The sequence below is a fragment of the Patiria miniata genome, unplaced genomic scaffold (genome assembly GCF_015706575.1).
Source record: "Patiria miniata isolate m_02_andy unplaced genomic scaffold, ASM1570657v1 HiC_scaffold_21, whole genome shotgun sequence".
Taxonomy (NCBI): domain Eukaryota; kingdom Metazoa; phylum Echinodermata; class Asteroidea; order Valvatida; family Asterinidae; genus Patiria; species Patiria miniata.
Window position 1 is genome coordinate 8,281,173 of NW_024037060.1, and position 20,619 is coordinate 8,301,791.

The 20,619-nt window shown below is 38.0% G+C and overlaps 1 protein-coding gene across 2 annotated transcripts; it reads right to left on the reverse strand.

The window, feature by feature from the left end:
- Positions 1 to 7,461: 7,461 nt before the first annotated feature.
- LOC119729569 (CDC42 small effector protein 2-like) lies at positions 7,462 to 20,353 on the reverse strand. Of its 2 annotated transcripts, none has more exons than XM_038202182.1 (5): positions 20,173 to 20,353; positions 18,297 to 18,476; positions 15,864 to 15,977; positions 12,333 to 12,435; positions 7,462 to 8,063 (listed from the first exon to the last, which is right to left on the reverse strand). In XM_038202182.1, exons 2-5 carry the CDS (start codon positions 18,363 to 18,365, stop codon positions 8,050 to 8,052), a joined length of 300 nt encoding a protein of 99 aa, XP_038058110.1. In that variant the 5' UTR covers positions 18,366 to 18,476; positions 20,173 to 20,353; the 3' UTR covers positions 7,462 to 8,049. The 2 variants fall into 2 exon arrangements, with proteins under 2 accessions (XP_038058110.1, XP_038058109.1); XM_038202181.1 differs by having other exon boundaries at positions 20,164 to 20,353.
- Between the last annotated feature and the right edge of the window lie 266 nt (positions 20,354 to 20,619).

Below are 20,619 nucleotides of genomic sequence, written 5' to 3' on the forward strand. Positions count from 1 at the left end.
TTATAATAGCGCTTTCCATCGTATCAACAATCTCAAAGCGCTTTACAATTATTACCCCGTTCATCAGGCCACGAAACAACGCGGCAGCCGATATCAGTGCACCCTTCAGTCCTCGACCCTCACAGGCACCCATTTATATTCTTGGGTGGAGAGAGGCAATTGTAGTTCAGTGTCTTGCCTAAGGGCACAAACACCATGTTCCTGGCAGAGTTCGAACCCGGTAACCACTGGACCATGGCATTATGGACCACGGCTTAATGTTGCTCAGTGGGATGTCTGGCAAATAAGCCTCTGTACTGATGACGTGACACTTATGTTTACTCGTGCGCTTTTCTATGGTGCTACGAAACTGTCGTCCCAACCAGGCCCCCATAAGAAAGCACACATGTAAACAAAGTGCGATGTCATCAGTACAGAGGCTTATTCATGTGCTCAATGAAACTAGTTTCTCTCTTTGTTGGTATTTAGTAAAAAAATTGAAGTCTTGAAACAATGATTGTTGTATCTGTGGACATCATGATCATCTGGTTTTACACTTCTTGTAGCAGACAGGAAGTCCTGAATGGAAGTTAATGCCACGCACTGAACCAGAAACATGTAACCTTTGTGTTGGGTACCCGCACCTATGCACCTAATGCCGTCTGAGTACATGTACTTGTGAGAACAAATTTCACAAGCTTGCTTGGGTGGACATCTGCTTACTTGGGTGGAAATCTGCTTACTTGGGTGGAAATCTGCTTACTTGAGCTGATGTCTTGAACTATTTGCTGGGGTTGGTTGGCCAAAGCTAGCTTGAGTAACTCCAGCTAATGCGAGACACACTGGAGCTGGAGTTACTCAAGCTGTGCCAATTAGCTATGAATTTGATACAACACGGAATTGTTGACGGCTCTGCGGTATTCATTGCAAGATTAGCTATAACAAAAAAAATGATCCAAAACTGGTGTCAAAATACAACGAATATTGCACTCACAAATGAATTTGTTGAGGAAAAAGAATGTTTGTAATTTCTGGTCAAATGTCAACTCTACAGCTAGATGTATCGTGCATAACAGTGCACTTATTCAGCATGTGTCTCATCACTCATTTGACAAAGCGAATCACATCCTGACAAAATGATGTAATGTGTTTGCCTGGTGTTGGAATGTGGCAATTTCCTTCCTTTGAAAAATCATCAAATCAACATGGCAGCTGTACATTTGTACTTTGTCCAAAGATTTATGTCAACAATTTCCTTTATAAAACTGTGATTTTTCACTCCATAGCTCCGTGGGGCCAACTCTGGCTGGATTCAGAAAACCTGTGGTCTTATCAGGGAGAAATCCGTCATCTTTGGAGAGATTTATTCCCAATTTTAATTGGCAGGATACATGTATATTTCTCATCATATCTGGCCTTGTCTGAATTACTTGGCTGCGGCTGCAAATTACACACAAGTCTATATAGTAGCGGCTGCAGCCACTTAATTAATAATAATAATAGTGGATATTTATAAAGCGCACGTATCCACCAGGACTGGTGCTCAAGGCGCTACATCATTATTACCCCTGCTCATTGGGCACATGAAACATTCCAAATACCATCTCAGCTCCCTGGGGAGTATACAGCTCGATGCAGCCTGTTAGGTGCAAGGAAGCTATTTTAATCACAATAACCATCTCTGCCCTCACAGGTACCCATTTACTCCTGGGTGGAGAGAAGCAATGAGTGACAAAGTGCCTTGCCCAAGGGCACACGCACCATGACCCCGCCAGGACTCGAACCCACAAACTGCAGCTTTACCCGCAGACCACGAATCACTGCCCTTAACCACGAGGCCACAGTATTCCACATCATAATTCCCATAGACCTGTGTGTAACTTCAAGCCGTAGCCAACTTCGGACATGGCATCTGTTTGCTAAACGCAATGAGAACCAGTTGCATTATATTAGATGATTACATCTCATGATTACATCTCATGACACATTGGCTGGTAACCTTTCTTTTGGCAAGGTACAGTAATCTGTGTAGTGTTTGTGCTTGGCAAATTGTTGTGCTTACCCGCTCAATGAAATTTTCCCCAGGACAATAAATCACCAAAAAATTTGGTAAAAAAGACAACCGACGGAACTACGTGTATCAGTTTGTTGGAACACGTCAAAAAACAATGGCATTAACTCTGTGGTTTTCCTATCGTGTCACAAAAACCGACCCATGCACATGTATAATGCACTTTGCTTCCTCGTGCGGTTGAGCAATTCACAAAACAATACATTTTATCCATGCACTTTTTATGACAAAACCTGAACAAACTCAAATCGTACTTTGAAACATAAAGACATCCGACTCTTCAATTTGTTTTATGGAATGGGATAACTTTCATCCATATCCAACATTTATTCATTAATTCCATCCGACCAGACGGACTTTGAAAACCCATCTTCTGTCTCCTTCTCTTTATAGGAAAATAAAACCTCTGATTCCATTGCAACAGGAAAAGAAATCATACCAGGAATTACCTAAACCCCAAATGCTTCCAAAGTCTGAAGTAAAAAATCCCAAATCTCTGAGCAATAACTTACCTACCCCCAAATTTGCTAACATTCAGATCTCTACTTATACAAGCCAAAACAGAGCATCATGCTAATTTCTAAAAATCCCAAATTTGGCATGACCACAATTTTACCTTTTTTTTTATAACTTTACTTAAAATTGATTGTTTAAACATATTGTACAATGTACATGATGATTCTAGATTACATATTAGATATTCAGTTAAAAGTGTAGACATTCCAGAGAATAAAACATCCAAAAAATAAGACTACTCAAAAAGTATGCATTTCAATAGCAAAAAGTTAAAAAGGGGCACATCGGTAGAAACTCCCATCACAGTGTCTTGTCTGGGAGACAAGGTACATTAAACTTTCCATACATGGCTTGGATTTCTGTCTTACAACATTTCAGAAAACACATCACCACACTAAACTAAATTTGACTTTAGAGATCAATGAGCATATATACCTGTCACACAAAAAAAGAATGAATGATTAAAAAAATAAAAGAAGAATGAATGATTTAAAAATAAACTAAAATTTGAAACTGCTACTTGCGTTGACATGACTGAAGTAAACAAATTCAAGCACACCATACTTTTTGTACATGGAATGCACTTAAACTCGAAAGATAAAAAAAAAAATCAATCTTTACATCGATTCAAACCACAAGTTGAACCCAACTCAACTTTCTGTACATGTAGATTCACATTAACAGAGTTAGCCAATTTGTGCATAAAAATGATCTCAAATCTCATCAACAATTTCTACACAAAGGTATTACAAATAAAACATAAATTAAAAAAAATTCACCGATGAAAAATAATTTTGTATGCAAGAACACAGACAATGAATCATGGTAAACAAAAGGGATTCAACTGTAAGGCCAAAAAAAAAAGTCTCCAGTTTCTGGTATGGAGCTTGCCCAAAAAATTGGTGCGGCGACGCAGCTTTTTTTTACCTGGTTTTTTTTTGCTTCAAATGTCGGCTGATGACTGCAAATGGTGCCCGACTAAACTTAGTGCAAATATATGGGAGTCCAGAGAGGCCACATAAAGCTTATTCTCGATCATAACCCCATATTAAAACACGTTAAAATTGTGCAGCAGCAGGATTCCAGTCAAACCAGTGAGTTTGGCGGTTTTGCGATATCATCTTTCACGCGCGCGTATACCAGAAACCGGAGACTTTTTTTTTTGGCCTAATGCAACAGGTTTTTTTTTTTGTGTGGTACACTACAACATTTTCTGTAGATTTGAAAGCATTTAGTTTCATGGAATAAAAAACATTTGAGCTTTCATTTCTGACAAGTACATGTACCTGTACACATGAATATGATGTATACTGGGAACTGGAGAGTTCATCAGGCCAATTGAGTACATTACACATACACAATGTATGCATTTAACTGAATCTGTTCTTCTTGGGCTATTTTGGAGAAGGAAATTAAGTTAATTCAAACCATTTTTTTCTGAAAGAGATTTTCCAACAAGGTATGTGCATGTGACCAGGCTAGCATGCCTTGGGGAAATGCATTCATAAAAGTGGTAATATGTCATTATCTACGTACATTTACACAGGTATAGGTAATTTTGACAAAAAAAATGGAATAACAAAATATTACAAAATGTAAGTGGCAAAAAACTGTAAAATTGTTTTCATATCTAATATTGTGTGTGATACCAAGCAAGAAAACTGAACTCACGAAACAGAACAGAGATATAAATTACACTCTCTCATACATACATATTTCTTTTTCGATTATATTTCATCATGTGTGCACAGGTACGTTGTACGTGTATGTAAGCATCCACTAACATACATGTACATGTACATGATTTTCATCCAGTTGCTATGCTGCATGCAGCAGTTGATCACTGGCTTGACATAAGTTAAATATTACCATGTACATGTACATGTACGTTCTTAAATGTAAGAACGTTACGGTTACTTTGATCTGGTATGTTACAGGTATACATTTGTATCTACCATTATCATAACATTCATGTATTCCCATGCCTACACTAGAAACTGTCATTGTTTTTTATTGTAGAAAAAAATTGTAGAAAAAAAAATATTAAAAAAAAAAAAAATTGAAAGTTTTCAAAAGACACATTTTGCAACAACTTAAATCCAATTAAAACAGAGCTGGGCATTGACTAACGTGTTGTTCTCAGCATCAGAACTCCTATAACTTATATATGTAACTCTATCTTAAAAGCTATCTTGGCTTTAAAATAAGAATTTATTCTGCAGAAATTTTCCATCAACTGTTCTACGACGATCCATCTAACTATGCATGGGACACAGCTCAGTATTTCAACCCCAACTGAAGTCACTACCGGAAATTCAACAATTGGCATCATTGTTATTTTTTGGCCAAATTACAAATGCCCAAGTGAAGAAATTTGTCCCAAGAATACCACTTTCTCCGTCTGCCATCCCCTATACCCTTCACAATTATACATTCTATTTACAACAGTTTTAACAAAAGGTTGCACCAGCCGGGATTTTGTGGATTTTTTACACCAAGGCACTTTTCTTCATTCTCCCCTGATCAATTCTGGAAAAAAAAATTGTTTTAAAAAATCATGCAAACTTTTTTTCAGCCAATGCGGATAGGTTATGTGTGAACTACATGTAAGGCTTTAAGGGTTAAAATATTTTTACATACAGACTGGTTTAAAAGCCTGCCTGTCAAGGCTGTTGTTGAGGCCAACCAGAGGCAGGATAGGCGACAAGGTCTGCTCTAATAGAAGTGTAAGCTCTACAAGTCTAGGTACCAGACCACCACAATGCTGATACACTACATATTTGGTGCCTAAAGCTAATTACAAGGAGCTAACGAAGCAATTTTTTGTTCCAATTTACAATCGGACCCAGCACAACTTTGACAATACCCACGCATAGCTGGGCACCTAGATTAGTCCATAAGCCCGGTTCAATGCATGTTTTTGCTGTCCCAAAATAATCTGGGGAATGACTAATTTCAGAAAAAAAAACTTGAGAAAAATTTACCGTGGGCACAAAATGGCAAAGTATGTGAAGTTTTGGGGGCAAAAAAAGTCTGGATGCCCAATTTGTATTGTCTTTTCAATGTGTTACTTGTGGAATTGTACTGGTCCATTTGATAAACTTAGGAAACATGATTGAATGAGTCACTTTGAGGTTGAGCTATAACAGGAATGGGAAGTTGCCCAACTGTTTACAATGGATCTTTTTGATCAAGCCATCATGAATCTGCTACAGTTATGATGAAGTCACTTCCATATTTATGTGCTGACTTGTACCACGTAAGGACATTAAAGCCGTTAAGCTGACCACATGTAAAGTACATGTATCAGCTGATTGCCAACAACACAGCATTTCCTGAAAGGTGTTTTTTTTTTTCCCAGGTGAATGGTTGATGACTTAACATACATGTAAATAAAGGGTGTTTAGAACTTTTCAAAGGGAACAAGAATGTTTTGAGACGTTCCTTTGTAGGTTCTGGCCCAGACTAATACACGTACATGTATACCAGAATTGTTTTAACTTTATCTCAGCTTGAAACAAGTAGCCACAGGTGTGACATACATGTACTTGAATGTAGGTGGGACTGGGAGCAAGTTAATGCAACCAGCAATTTGCAGTTCATTTGGGGTCAGGTAAAAACACAATTTAACTGTTCATCTGGACATACATGTACATGTAGCAGGAACATACACGTCAAATTGAAGACAAATTAAAGTGTGGAATGAAGGGAACAGTTTATGCACTTTTAAGTTCTGTACATGCAATTTTTTTTTGTACAAACATGTAGGTATACATACGTTAAGGCTTGTTATGGTATTAAAATATTCATAAGACAAACACGCCCTGCAAATCACCTATATGAAGTTTGTGCAAACTCCAACATTCTAATTCCAAAACCCCAAAAGGAAAAAAAAAAATCAAATTTCAATCGACGGCTTCTATTAATTACATTGGAAAATTGACTTCAATAAATTCTACAATGTAATATCTTAGTACATGTATAATACAAGATGTACAACTCAAGGAAAGTAGGAACAAAATATATTTCAAAGGAGACACGTTTAAGATGCCTCGTGATTGTTAACCAAACAAGCAATGCTTCATAAAATCATGAGTATCAGAAGGGCTAGTTTGGGATTTCAAAAAAAAAGTCTTTCCTTGTTGGCCACCATTTGTCCACAATTGCAAAAAGCAAAACAGGAAGAGAGTTTCACAGGAAATGCCCATACATGTACATGCTTGTTCTCTGAAGAAGTCATGAAATCAAGCTTGCGTAGGAACGGACAAGGTAAAATGAGTAGTATCCGTGCACACACGCACACACAACGCTAGTTTAATTGTTTTGGTTTCATGCAGGTTTTAAAAAGGTCAATAAGTCATTAGGGTAATTTGCAAAGTGTGAATATGCGTTTTGGACATATGTTTTAAGCTTTTAGCGGAGTAGACCTATTAAAGATGAAATGGTTTACTATGCAACCATGTATTATTTAAGGATCACTTGATGCATGCTAAGCCAGTGCTAATGTGAACGAACTGTGAAGTGGCAATAGTAAGCTTTTTTTTATTTGAATTTGCATTTTTTTAGTATTTAAAAAAAAAAAATTCATTTCAAAAATAAACACGAAAAGCAACAAGCTATTTCAGGCGGGCTAACATTTCCTGATTTCAATGCCTCTACAAACTGCCACAGACTTTTAAAATTCTGCATCGAAACAAAAAAAAATTATGATGAGACTTATTTACCTTTAGACTTTCAAGTTTTTTCAAAGATTCAGAGGAAATTAGGCACTTTACAAGGGAAATATGGATACGGTTTTCTTTCATTGTTTGAGTAAAACTATGCAAGCCAGGGGTGGAGAAGGGCAACGTTTTAAAGTGATTAAAAAATCCTCTTTGTGCATAAATCTATATCACATTAAAAATAAACTTCACAGCAAAATTATTAGCCTTAGATTGTCATTCTACTCTTTTTCATGCCAAATGTCTTTAAAAATTGCACAAAGTTTTCAGCAAAAAAGTAATCCTTCACCACCGGCATTCTGGAAGACATAATGGATGTCATAAAAACTAAAAGTTAAAATTTCCATTCAAATTTGTTCGTTTTTGTTTTTTCTCTCTATTGTCTCTTTTATCAGTTTTGTGTAGAATAGAGCCACCCTCAGCAAGCATCAAGTTTCAACTGCACTAGAGCAAAAATAGTCAACAGACTCCTGGCTAGTCTAGTATTTACATTTACAGTTGCCATATATGCCATCTGACACACTCTTGGAGATCTGAGTTTGTTATGCGGTGCCGTGGACATCATGCCCCATTGGGTTTAAAACAAAGGAGCTCAAACGCACAATCCTTGCAGGTGTCACTTGTCGTCCACACAACACAATAAAGCTCTGCTGGTGTGATAGAAACGGACTCAGAATAAACTTGCCTCTGGATTGTCTGGGCATGCTCAGTAGATCTGTACAAACGTTCCTTTGATGTATACAAAGTGGGCAGAGGAACTCTCTAATTGTCGTTTGCTGTTAAAAAAAAAAAATTGGGAAAATAGACAGAATATCAGTAGGGGGCAATTGCAGCGTTATGAAAGAAAATGTAATGTCCTTCACAGAGCCAATTAACCATGATATCTAATAACTGATTCAGAGAAATGATCCAAAACTCCTAGTCTGTAATCTCCTTGACCATTACCAGATGATGGACGTATTTGGGCAATTCTTTGGTAACGGAATTACGGAATTTTGTCACATTGTCAAGGATTATTCTTTCCCAAGAAAATATGTTCAATGCTAGGTAACTAATCTAAACATGGAAAGGGAGCCAAGACCCAATAGAATTGATTGACCACTAAAAAAAAAAAAATCCCACAAGATTACCCTTTTAGGGGCGGAGCTTAATATCGGTAACGGAATTACGGACGGAGGACAAGCATATTTGAGTTCTCGCATAAATTAATAAAACTCTCTGAAGTTTTGAAATTTTAAAATTGGACACTACCTGTTATTTGTAGAGTTCAGGGGTGTTGTTAACTACGATGCAGAACAAAGTTGAAAAAATAATCACTCTTTTCATAATTTGCATTTTAATCACGGTAACGGAATTACGCCTGGGCGGTAACGGAATTACGCCATAGGTTTACATGTAATAGGTAAATGCAATACATTAACATTGAATTCAACATAAACTCATCACAATACAAATTTTAGAAGTATATAAAATGCCACAAGGGGAAAGCTCAGTGAAAATAAGCAGATCAAAATGTAAATGTAGACCTAAGCATGTCTGGGCTTCATTTTTTAGGTCAAAGGTCAAGGTCAAATGAAAGCAGTCTGGTGATGGCTGCATTGCCTGTTAGCAATGTATATATTTTTTTTTTACGAAAACCAAATTTTACTATGAACAATTGTATCGTATTTCACTAGTTTATCGTGGAAAATACAATAAAACTGTACTGGTTGGCATATCTGAGCAAGGGAAGATGTTAAGTTATGCCAAGTAGAAGTACAAGTACAGTCTGGTACTCAACTTTCATATACTTGTTGTGGAATATATTTTCTCTGGGTACCCGACAACGGCTTTGGCAACATATTTAATGGGAATGTACATCATTGGCTTTTGCTGTAATTTTCAGAAATGAACTATTTGAGGGGTTAGTATAATAGATCAAATATTGTTACACTGACATGTTTGAAGTTTTGCGTTCGAAAATGCTGGAAAACCAAGAAAAACAAAACTGTTCAAGTAGTCTGGTTCCTTGACTCCACTAAAGATAAAATGGATCAATTTATAGATGCTGGAAAAGTGGAAGGTAAGGGAACCAGACTAGCTGGCCTGCACCCGTTCATGAACATGTAACAAATAGGTGTAGCAAACAAAATTTGGACTGGAAAGAGTATAAAGTTGAAGCAGTAGTTGAAAAATAGTTAGGATTTTCCAACGGTGGTCGGCCGACCACCGTTGGAAATGTACATACAAAAATATCATTTTTTTGAAAATTACTTCACACCAGGTGCCATAATTTTACAGGATGCTTTAGACTGTCATTTACCAACATCCTACAGTGTAGTAAGGTATTTCGTAAAAACTTGGTAGTTTTATTTTCTGATGTTTGCAAATGTTGAATATATTCCCTTTAAGCATCCAAACAACTATTAGCATTTTTTAAATAGTAAAAAAGAAAAAGTAAAAGTAAAAAATATCAATGGAACACCTGATTATTTTTAATTGTATAATAGCAAATTAAAGAGGGAAATGATTTAACAAGTAATTTAGTATTTAAAGTTATTGTCCAAGGTTTACATGCAAATCTCCTATTTAATATGTCATGTACATAATCTGGGGGAAGTGTGCATACTTTGTGCATGCGTAATTCCGTTACCGTAATTCCGTTACCGTTTCGTAATTCCGTTACCACTTGGAAAAATGCCAAGAAATTACTATTTTAAAGTTTTTATTTTTCATTTATGTTTATAGTAGGGTCTTTTCTCAACATACATGATTTGTAGAAAAAAAACAAGAAAATTTGTGAAATAAGTAACTTTTGCCATTTTTTCGGTAACAGAATTACGTGCTAATTTTGACATTTTTAAATGAAGGCCTACACTATATATATATATATATTTATATTTTTAGATTTTTTTTTAATGACCCTGAGTAATGTTAGTAACTTGTAACATCATAAAATAAATCAAATCTTTTCCCTATAATTCAGAAAGTAATACATACACAAAATTTTATTTTTTTACCAAATCTGAACGTTATTAATCATAAATTGCAAAAATCACCGTTTTTACCAGAAAATTGTATTTTTTTTTAATTTCGTTTTTTGAACTGAATTCCCCATTTAATTGAGGTCTGGAAAAAGTACGAAAAAGGTTTAATATGTCAATATTTATTTTTGACATTTTTTGCTCTCCCATGGAGAATTGCCCATTTATAAGATTTGAAAAACACATTTTCAGGTTTATTCACCGAGGTCTTAAAAGTACCAAAAAAATGCCTGATTTGTAATGTCGTGATGCAGGAATTGCCAAGGTACATGTGATGCGATCAAGCTAAATGAGTCGTTTGTCGACCCTGGGCATTTTTTTTTTACAGATTTGAAAAGAGCACAATCTCAGCATTACTGCTGTGAAAACCGCATGCTGGTACCATCTTTAGTTCAAAAATTATGGAAGTCGGAACACCAACAGTTATGATGAAGTGATGTGATGAAGTGGCCCTATTTTGGCCTGAATCTCCGAATGAAAATTCCCGACAAACAACTCATTTAGCTTGATCGCATCACATATCCTTTATGCATTTCACAGAAAGTACATGTAAGTTGTACACAGTCGTACACCCCAAAAATTATCCAGCATTTTTCATCACTGCGGTCAACTTTACACATTATTGCACGATACGATGCACATTTGTGATATCATATGTCTAATTCATTTATTCAGTAACTCATATAAAAAAAACACCAAATTTTTGGGACTAATCTTTTCTTCCTTTTCTTCTAGTCACTGAATTGTTGCCTGCAGTGTGCTTCACTTGCCAACTCATTGTATCTCTGTGACCCAAATTCATCGTTTCCTGACGGTTCGGGAAGCGAGCGGGTTCATACATGCCAGGGACATGGGAAAACATTTGTAGCCAGGAAATTACCGGTAATAGGTGGCTACCGTGTGTGGGCGAGCCAGTATCAAGACAAAGATAGCATCGGTGAATCTTCCCAAGTCCTGACAGACTATAAGCTGATTTTTTTGGTAGTGTTGTGTCTGGAATTGCCTACTATTAAAGTAACTCTAAATGTTCTCATTTTATTTTTAAATGTTGTTCCTCTTTTATAAAAAATAAAAATATGTATGGTATGAAAAATGTGGAAGGGCCTGGCTTTTTCAAACAACGTGGAAAAAAATCTCCTTAAATCTAGGAAAATGTCAGCAGTAATTACGTCAACAAGTAAGCAATTAAACACAAAACAGTTGAATTCTCAGGACATGTACAAAATTGAATAATTAAATTGTGGTTTTTTTTCTTACTGAATATTCAGGAAAGGAAACTGTATCCGTGCAAATTTCTGAGAAATAAGTGACCTCTAGTAAAAAGGAACTGGACACTTTCCAAAAAGTTACCGCATTTTACTTTCCAAAAAATAATAATAATAATAATAATGAACCATCTTCTGGTAGAAGCCAATTTTTGTTTAAAGGTAGGGTAGATCATTTGTCATTTGTGCATATTTTTTGTTTAATGCACCAAAGTGCTCAAAATCTAAAGACAGGTGCTTAACAACTAACTTGATAAAGTTTTAGCTTTGTAAATACTGCATATTCTGAGAAAACAATATTCTAGGATCTCGGTTTCAACTCCAAAATTCCGAGTCATGCCTTGAATTGTGCCCGAAATCTGCATCCGGGACACGTTGTCATTCAGCCGACTGCGGCTATGCGATGTCACGCACTGAACCGACGAATAATAGCAACCGCGCGCGCGTGTGCATCACATCAACGCTTTGCGCACCCATTCACAGATTTGCCGAATTACAAACCAACTACTGACGGAAATTTCCAAAAACGTGTCACATGACACATCTTTGGAAATGTCCTTCCTCTTATTGTTTTCTTCAAAGTAACAGCACGTCAGAAAGAACAATTTCACAGGGGGTTAATTGCCCTCCCCATCTTTAAACCAAAGAAGCTTTTCCACAAAGTTTCGTCAGTTGCTTTTTTGGATTGCTGCAAATGATCTACTCCACCCTTAAGTCAATCTATGATGCATCAGTGACAAACCACTGACTGTCTTACCGGGTACTTTTCGCACATCGATGACGTTACGCTGAAATTCTACAACGGGGCTGCCACTGTAACCGCCTTTTGATTGCATCTGTACCTGGATAGAATTTAAATGCTACAAAAAGAAAAGCAGAGAAAGGCCGTCTTACATACATACTCCACTGTTTTAAGTGAAAGCGAATGACCCAAAATGTATTGTTTCACCTATAAAGTCCCTGTACCACCCACTGATCTCTATATAAAGACTGGATAGCTAATAAAGAGCCACACAATGTACGAATTTGACGCCATATTGGTGAGACCGGCTGGTGATCTACAAAGGACATGTTGCCGTCTTTATAGACAGCATGATTTCTTTTGTAACGTCGCGGTTCACCTGACTTATATTTTGACCACCACCACTGACCAACTGACCAAGGTTTACTACAATTTTTCTAACGTTGTGGTTACTTTTATAATGCCGCAAATCACTTTTTCGGCGTTTTTGAAATAACAATCACTACGGAAATGTGTCCCTTTTAGAACATCATAATATGTGTACGTGACCAAAATGCGCGTCAACTGTTGTTACAACGCGCGCGTATTTACGCGTAGAACGTTCGTATTATACGCGGCCATCTTCGTGAGACCGGGGGCGAATTGGTCAATATGCAAAGTCTACTGTGTGAATGTTGTATGCATATCCGCTATCCAGTCTTTATATAGAGATCAGTGGTACCACCCCAAACCTCCCTGCCTGTTACTCCATGTACCGCCCAAAACTGCCCCAATACTCTATGGTTTTACAGGGAATTCATCAGGGAATACATGTACATAGAATGTAATACAATGTACACACATGTAGTACAGGGGCCAATTTCACAGCGCTGCTAAGCACAAAAGTTTGCTTAGCACAAAAAAGTATGGCCTATAAAAGCAGGTTACCAGTCAAAACTCCACGTGATGTATATTGCTCGTGATTATTATTCAGCTGTTGTTTGCTTAGCATGAAAATCACATGGAGTTTTGGCTGATAACCTGCTTTTATATGCCAGACTTTTTTGTGCTAAGTAAATTTTTGTGCTTAGCAGCGCCGTGAAATTGGGCCCTGGCCAGGTGCTAATGAGTTAGCAAAAGTGCACTTTATGGTGTCTAGGTATACATTTGTTGGTTTTTGGATGACTTTTTATTTCAAAGAGCGAACCTTTTGCAAGCGACAAAGATTGAAAATATTATCCTTTCTATCGATATCATTTTTGAGTGGGAGGAAAAAAAACAGGAAATCATACAAATATGTATTCAATAACCAGCATTATTTCCACAGTCATGTGTAATCATGCATAATATTTTATTATGAACAGCAAAATAGACTAAAAGCTGGCTAGGGAGGCCTTCAATAAATCCCCGGGTAACAAAAACAGTGAGGGTCTTACTGGATACACACAATAGACGCAGCACTGCAAGGGTCATGGTCAAGGTTAAGAATACTGAATTTTATAAAAAACAAATCTGTTGTGATGTTGTGATACACATTTATAAGCAAATATGAAGCATTCTGGCAAAATTAGACGGAACTGGGCATGGGTCGTAGTGTAGAAAATGCCCAAAAAATAAATGGGGGTAATTTTTTTCTGATTTTCAGATTTATTGATATTTGTAAATAATCTTTGATATGTCTCCTATATTTGAAATAGTATAAAAATGGTTGAATAATGTTTTTTTTTTTAAAATAAACAATTGGCGTCTTTCATTTTCACAAATACAAAACTAGAAACTTTAAAGGCCTTTTTCTCAGTATTTTACTTTTTTGACATGTCGATAAATACGAACTTTAAACGGCCATAACTTGTCAACGGAATGTCCGATTGAACTGCAACAAACAGTACTGTAAGGAGAATTTCATTCTCTTTCCTAATACCAACAAACCCGCATTTCAACCTCTGCCCAGTTCTGCCTCACTTGGCCAAAATCTTACAAATATTTAAATACATGTATTTTAGACAATCTGTCTGTGCATTATTCAAAATGGTCTGAAGCAGTCTGGAGTCGCCAAAGAAGTCAGCACAGCACATTACTGCACACAAACTCTGTAAGAGTGCAACAACTGTTATGGCTCACACTGTTTTTTCAAACAGGCAAAGTTGATGTACTGTACTAATTTTTCACTGATTGAAACAGTTGATCTTTGGGGCGATTCCACGGTTACTCGCATTACACTTTTTTGCACCCTTTCGTGTTCCGATTGCTGTGGTTTTAGCAGTTGTCGGACTATCTATCTCTTATGCGGACTATCTATCTCTTAAACAGATAGACTTCAGGGAAGTGTCAGGTCAGGGAACCAGACTAGCTGGCTTACACCCGTTCACGCATGTATTTACCGATTGTAAACAAAATTTGGACCAACTACATGTAAATGTGGTAAATTGGGGGCAGTATTTGAAAAAAGTCAGTTTTTTTTCCAACGATGGTCGGCTGACCATCGTTGGAAATTAATCCAAAAATTCCACTTTTCTTAAAAATGACAGCGCACTAGGAGCCATGATTTCACATGATGCTTGAGACTGTTATTCACTTACAGTCAAGTAAGGTATTTCATAATAATTTGGTAGTTTTGTTTTTTTGATGTTTGCAAATGTTGTACCGGTATATTGCACCTTTAAACAAGTAAAAAGTTTCATTAGGCCTATGTCATTGTATTTTTTTTTATTTAACCTTGACCCAGGCATGCAACAGGGAAATGACAAGAAAAGAGAAAATTACAAGCTTTACATGACTTTCTAAGTGGTTTTCAATGTTTAATAGTACAAGTGTGAAGTGAAAAACGAGGAAATCAGCTGATCAGAGGAAAAGTTGCATGTCTATTGACTTAAGATAACCATGACATGATTTTCAGGTCTATTTTACTCATTGTACGGGCACTCAATGTCACGTTCTTTGAATACCCCCACATACATGATGAAATAAATAAATGCTGGGCTTTATTGTCTACAGTCCAACAAAATCTCTTGTAAATCTCCTGACGGACTTTGACGGATCTTTGACAGATCTTGGAAGGATCGGAATAATCAGCCCTAGGTATTGGTTAATTTAAAGAATGCACTTCATTCATACACACTCCAGCCTGTATGGGCTCCGTGCGGGAACAAGAGAGGGCGCTTTTGCACCACTTTTGAGGGCCCCGTGGACGGAACACACTCATGCATGTACTGGTTAGCACACATATACCACGAAATGCACACGACTCATTTTATTCTGAATGTGCACAAAGCAATAGCGTCTTCACGTGAGCGTCAGACGTCGTCAGCAATGCGTTCAAATGTCTTTCTCAGTGGTCTCCCCCAACACTCCCTTTCTTACTGTTGAGGGGCACTTGTTCACGGAGGTTATTGGGCCGAACCGCACACAGCACGAGTACAAGCCCAAAAAAGATGTCCGATGTATTCACGCAAACTTGAACAGCTTCAAATCCAGCGAATTTAATACCACAATTGTTTTATGACATCCTATGTTTGGCATTAGCGTGTTGTCTGAACCAGCCTTTATTACACATCATATGGTACTTACATTATTTTGTTCGTTCAGTTCTTGCTGTGGGGTCATGTCTCCCGACCCTATGTGACCCGTGTGGATGAAATTTGTTGGTAGTCCTATCATGGTTCTGTCTATTCTCCGCCTCGTCTGATCAAAAGGTAAAACAAAACAACAGTTGATTCCCAAATTTTACAAATATTTTGAACACAGGAATTGACTGGAGCAGGCTTGAACCTGCGACCTCCCTAGGCCTGCATCTTGACTTTGGCTGTGATCCCTGGCTGCATGGCATACATGTATACGGGTTTATGGCTTCTGACTAGCGCCCCTTGACCAAAGATATTGATCGAATTGGGGTACATGTACATTATGGGGCTGGATAGCTCAGTTGGTAGAGCACTGGCAATACGGAGGTCGCATGTTCAACCCCCATCCAGTCAATTTCTGTGTTGAACGTTTTAAAATACTGTTATAATTTACCTAGTCAGTTTCCCTTTGTAGTTCAATTGAAAAATTGTAATAAAAAGCCATATCCTCTCCGAGTGATCCCTGTTTGGTATTTACCAGGTCTACATCGTGACTTTGGGTGTGATCCCTGGCTACCTGGCATGTTCAGGTTTATGGCTTGTAACTAGCGCCCCTTGAACAAAGATATTACTTGTATTCTCCTGTAATACTTCTTAACTTCGCGTGCTATTAATCTTAATCTAAATAATTAGATTCAAAGCATTACATTTTCTGGTGGTAATTACCTTCATATTTGTATTCCTTTATTTAAAGGTAAAGTCCATCATTTGCAATTTGTGCATTTTGTTCGTTTGACGCAACAAAAGTGCTCAAAATCTAAAGAAGGGTGCTGAACAACTACATGTAACATGTTGAAGTTTCAGCTCAGCTTCAGCTGTACATGTATATTGTGAGAAAAAAAAAACATTCTAGGATCTCGATTTCAAATCAAAAGTTGCTGAATCATATTTTGAATTGGGCCTGAATTCAGCGTCCGAGACACGTTCTCACTAGCCGATTGCAGCTACGCGATGTCGCGCACCCATCCGATGAATTATAGCAATCACGAGCGCATGTGCATCGTGTCAACGCTTGCGCGCACTTCGCCGAATAAAAAAATGAACTACTAACGGAAATTTCCAACGGTGTTCTTAAGACGCACCGTTGGAAAGGCCTTCTTTCGTTAATTTCTTCAAAATGACAGCTTGCCAGAAAGAATAATTTCACAGGGAGTTTAGTTCCCTTACTATCTTTCAACCAAGTATGTTTTTCACCAATAATTACACCAGTTACTTTTTGGATAGCTGCAAATGATGGACTGTGGCTTTAAATATCACTGTATTATACTTATATTATCCAACTTTGTATTGGTTTATTGGAGAGTGCTAAATAAATGTCAACTGAATTGAATTGAATATTGCCGAATTGGAGAAACGTCAACGTAGGGCTGGATAGCTCAGTTGGTAGAGCACCGGAATGGTAGTCCGGAGGTCGCATGTTCAACCCCCATCCAGTCAATTTCTTTGTTCAACTTTTTAAAATATTGCTGCAATTCACCTAGTCAGTTTCTGTATGTGGTTCACTTGAAAAAAAAATGTAAAATGTGAAATTTTTGGGTTTTTTTGTAGGTTCTTGTTAAGGCCATTCCCGTAACCTCACAACGTTTCTGACCAGCTTTAACTTTTACCTCAAGAAGAATTTAGAAGCCCTCACCATTAAAATTTAAAGGAACTGGAACCAAATTAATATTTGGAGTTGATGTTGAGATTTCTAACCCCAACTGCCCTGAATCCTCCAAAATCCTCTTTGCCAAAGAGGAGGAATTTGGATGATTGAGGTTGCACGGCAAAAGTGCGTTACTGATTTCATAGGATGCACTTTGTCAAGGTCTTGGGCCGGACCTTGTGTCGTTTTTGCTCAGCCATGCATAAATACAGGCCTGGATTATGCTTGAAATCCTCCATACTGCTCCAGGATGTCACTGGCCAAGCCTCACCATATTGACAGTCACTGCCGCAGGATTTTGCAGGATTCCGACAGTGGTCACCCCTCCATGGACCATATTCAAGAAATAATGGAGGAATTTGCAGGATTGAGGCTATATGCGATTTTTCTATGTTGCCAATTGGAGGATTTTGCAGGATTGAGGCTAGATCCCTGCAAAAAGGCCTAGGGAGTTAGGGCTAAACACCCCAAATTCTCAGTTGAAGATTTACATGGCAGAAAAGTCAATAGATGTGGGATTTGCGGTCACACCATGTACTTATGTAGTCAAATCTCTTTAGCGACATTGTGTGGTTCTGAAAGGAACCAGTTTGGTAACATGACGTTTTGGACAGTATGCTCAATCTCCTGAAAACAGACAGAGCATACCATCCGTTACCAAGTCACAAAAGAGACTTCACTACACGGTGTGACTGCAAAGCCGACACTTATTGTCTCAGCATCCGTTCGACTTACAGGCGGTGGCTGTTCTGTCACACAGCAGCCGAAGCAGATCAGTACGTCGCTCATTCTCCGAGGCGGCATGAAAGCAATCTCTTCTGGAGAGTTCTGTTATTTCACAACCGTAACTAATGACTCCTGGTAGTGTTCATGTATGGTCATCCGTTCTACCTTTGTGTAGGTAGTTGACTTTGCCTGAATGCACAAAAAAAGAGAGAATATCCAGTTAGAAGGTGCTATGGTATAAAATATTAGCGATAACAGTTCACATGCACCTCAACTAAAAAACTGTTCGGCATACATTCTGCTGTTGTAAAATTTCATATTATTGATAAAAGGATCAACCAGAAATGAAGTTTATACTAGTACAAGATATTCATACATTTTAAATCACATTACATGTACTGATAAATAAAGTTATGCCAAAATTGAGCATCCCCCCCCCCAAAAAAAAAACTACATGTACATATGTATAAACAAGATGACAAGGATCTAAAAAATTTGCCACTTTTGAAGAGCCTGTGCATAACAAGATTTGACGATTTTTCTTTCGGGATAAACCAGGCAGATAAATTCACACAAGGCCATGGAGAACGTAGTTACCTAGCCCCACTAGTGTGGCCGTCGGTATGCTGCGCTGAACCTAAGGCCACACACCGTGGTCCGCGCACTACTGAGGACGTTTTCATAAAATTTGCAGGGAATTTCTTACATATGGTTGTATTCTACGATGTCCCATCTACATGTGTGTATCACTTCTGGGATGCTTAGGTGTAATGATGTTCAATTTTCCGAGATATTCTTGAAGCTTTCTGGAGCCCATATGCACTCGTGAAACGTCCGGTGATGGCAGCCATTTTGAATGTGACAAGAGATGACCTCAAGCTGTGACGTCGTGTTTATGCAAATTGCTTGTCGAGCGAGGGCGCGAGTTGCAAATGCGACAGCTGTTTCCTGTACCATGCATTTATCGTCTGGGGGCCACGTGCACTGATCTCTATTCAGGATCTACGACACAGGAAACAGCCGTCGCATTTGCAACTCGCGCCCTCGCTCAACAATTTGCATAAACGCGACGTCACAGCTTAAGGTCATCTCTTGTCACATTCAAAATGGCTGCCATCACCGGACGTTTCACGAGTGCATATGGGCTCCAGAAAGATTCAAGAATATCTCGGAAAATTGAACATCATTACACCTACCTAAGCATCCCAGAAGTGATAGATGGGACATCGTAGAATACAACCATATGTAAGAACTTCCCTGCAAATTTTATGAAAACGTCCTCAGTAGTGCACGGACCACAGTGTGTGGCCTTAGGTTCAGCGCAGCATACCGACGGCCACACTAGTGGGGCTAGTAGTTACCTAATTAACAATGTAGTATCCAGTATCCACTTAACGTGCTTCAGCGGGTTGTGTACAAAGTTTATGGAGAGTCATGTTTCTCAGTCCCAGATTCATTTTTTCCCCACATTTTCGCAAAGACTGACCTTTATTGTGATGATATATGAAGAAAAAAGACAATCTAAAAACACTTGCGTTATGAAATGCATGAACTGATGAAGGTTTACTTTTTTGAAAAATTTTACTTCAGCTTCAGACATGTCAGAAGTCTGGATCTCTTTTATCTTGCTGGTAACCCGCTATACTTTTGCACACATGTGATGAAATGTTTATCCCTAAAGAAAAAATATCGTCAAATCTTAATGTACACAAATATTGTTCCTTCCTCCATGGGGACTTAGAATGAATACCGAACTGGCTTCATCCGCCATGTCCACACACGCGGTGTATTGTAATTTGTACGGCGCAACAGCTACTGCACTTCCGGTAAAACCTGCTCCCAGTTTTCCCCATGCAAATACGGAAAGAAAAATTACCTGACCCACCACAACCAAACGCTTTCTTGCTCTACTATCTGCCGATCACTTATACAATATATTGGAGTACTGCTGGAATAATTTCCAATTCAAATTTTGCAAATAAGTGTGGACTTCCGCATTACCCAACCAGTTCAGAGTAGCGTTTCACACTCACTATTTACGACCAGTCAGGCAGCTACACACCTATTGTGTGAAGTTCTCATTGTGAGCACAAGGATACCAGACATACTTCGCTGGTACTTTGCGAAAACATAACGGCTGATTGCACTTCATGCTTCGCATTGTTTGGAACCAGTGGGTGGGTGTAGTTTATTTTGGGCGTGGTTAGGCAATTATCGATCGCTTTGATCCTTCTCCGCCCATGTTTGGATGCACCGATCTATTTAGCAGGCGCTTAAATGCAATGAATTCGAATTTACAAAGGCTGATCGTAAAGTGTTGTAATAGGAAACT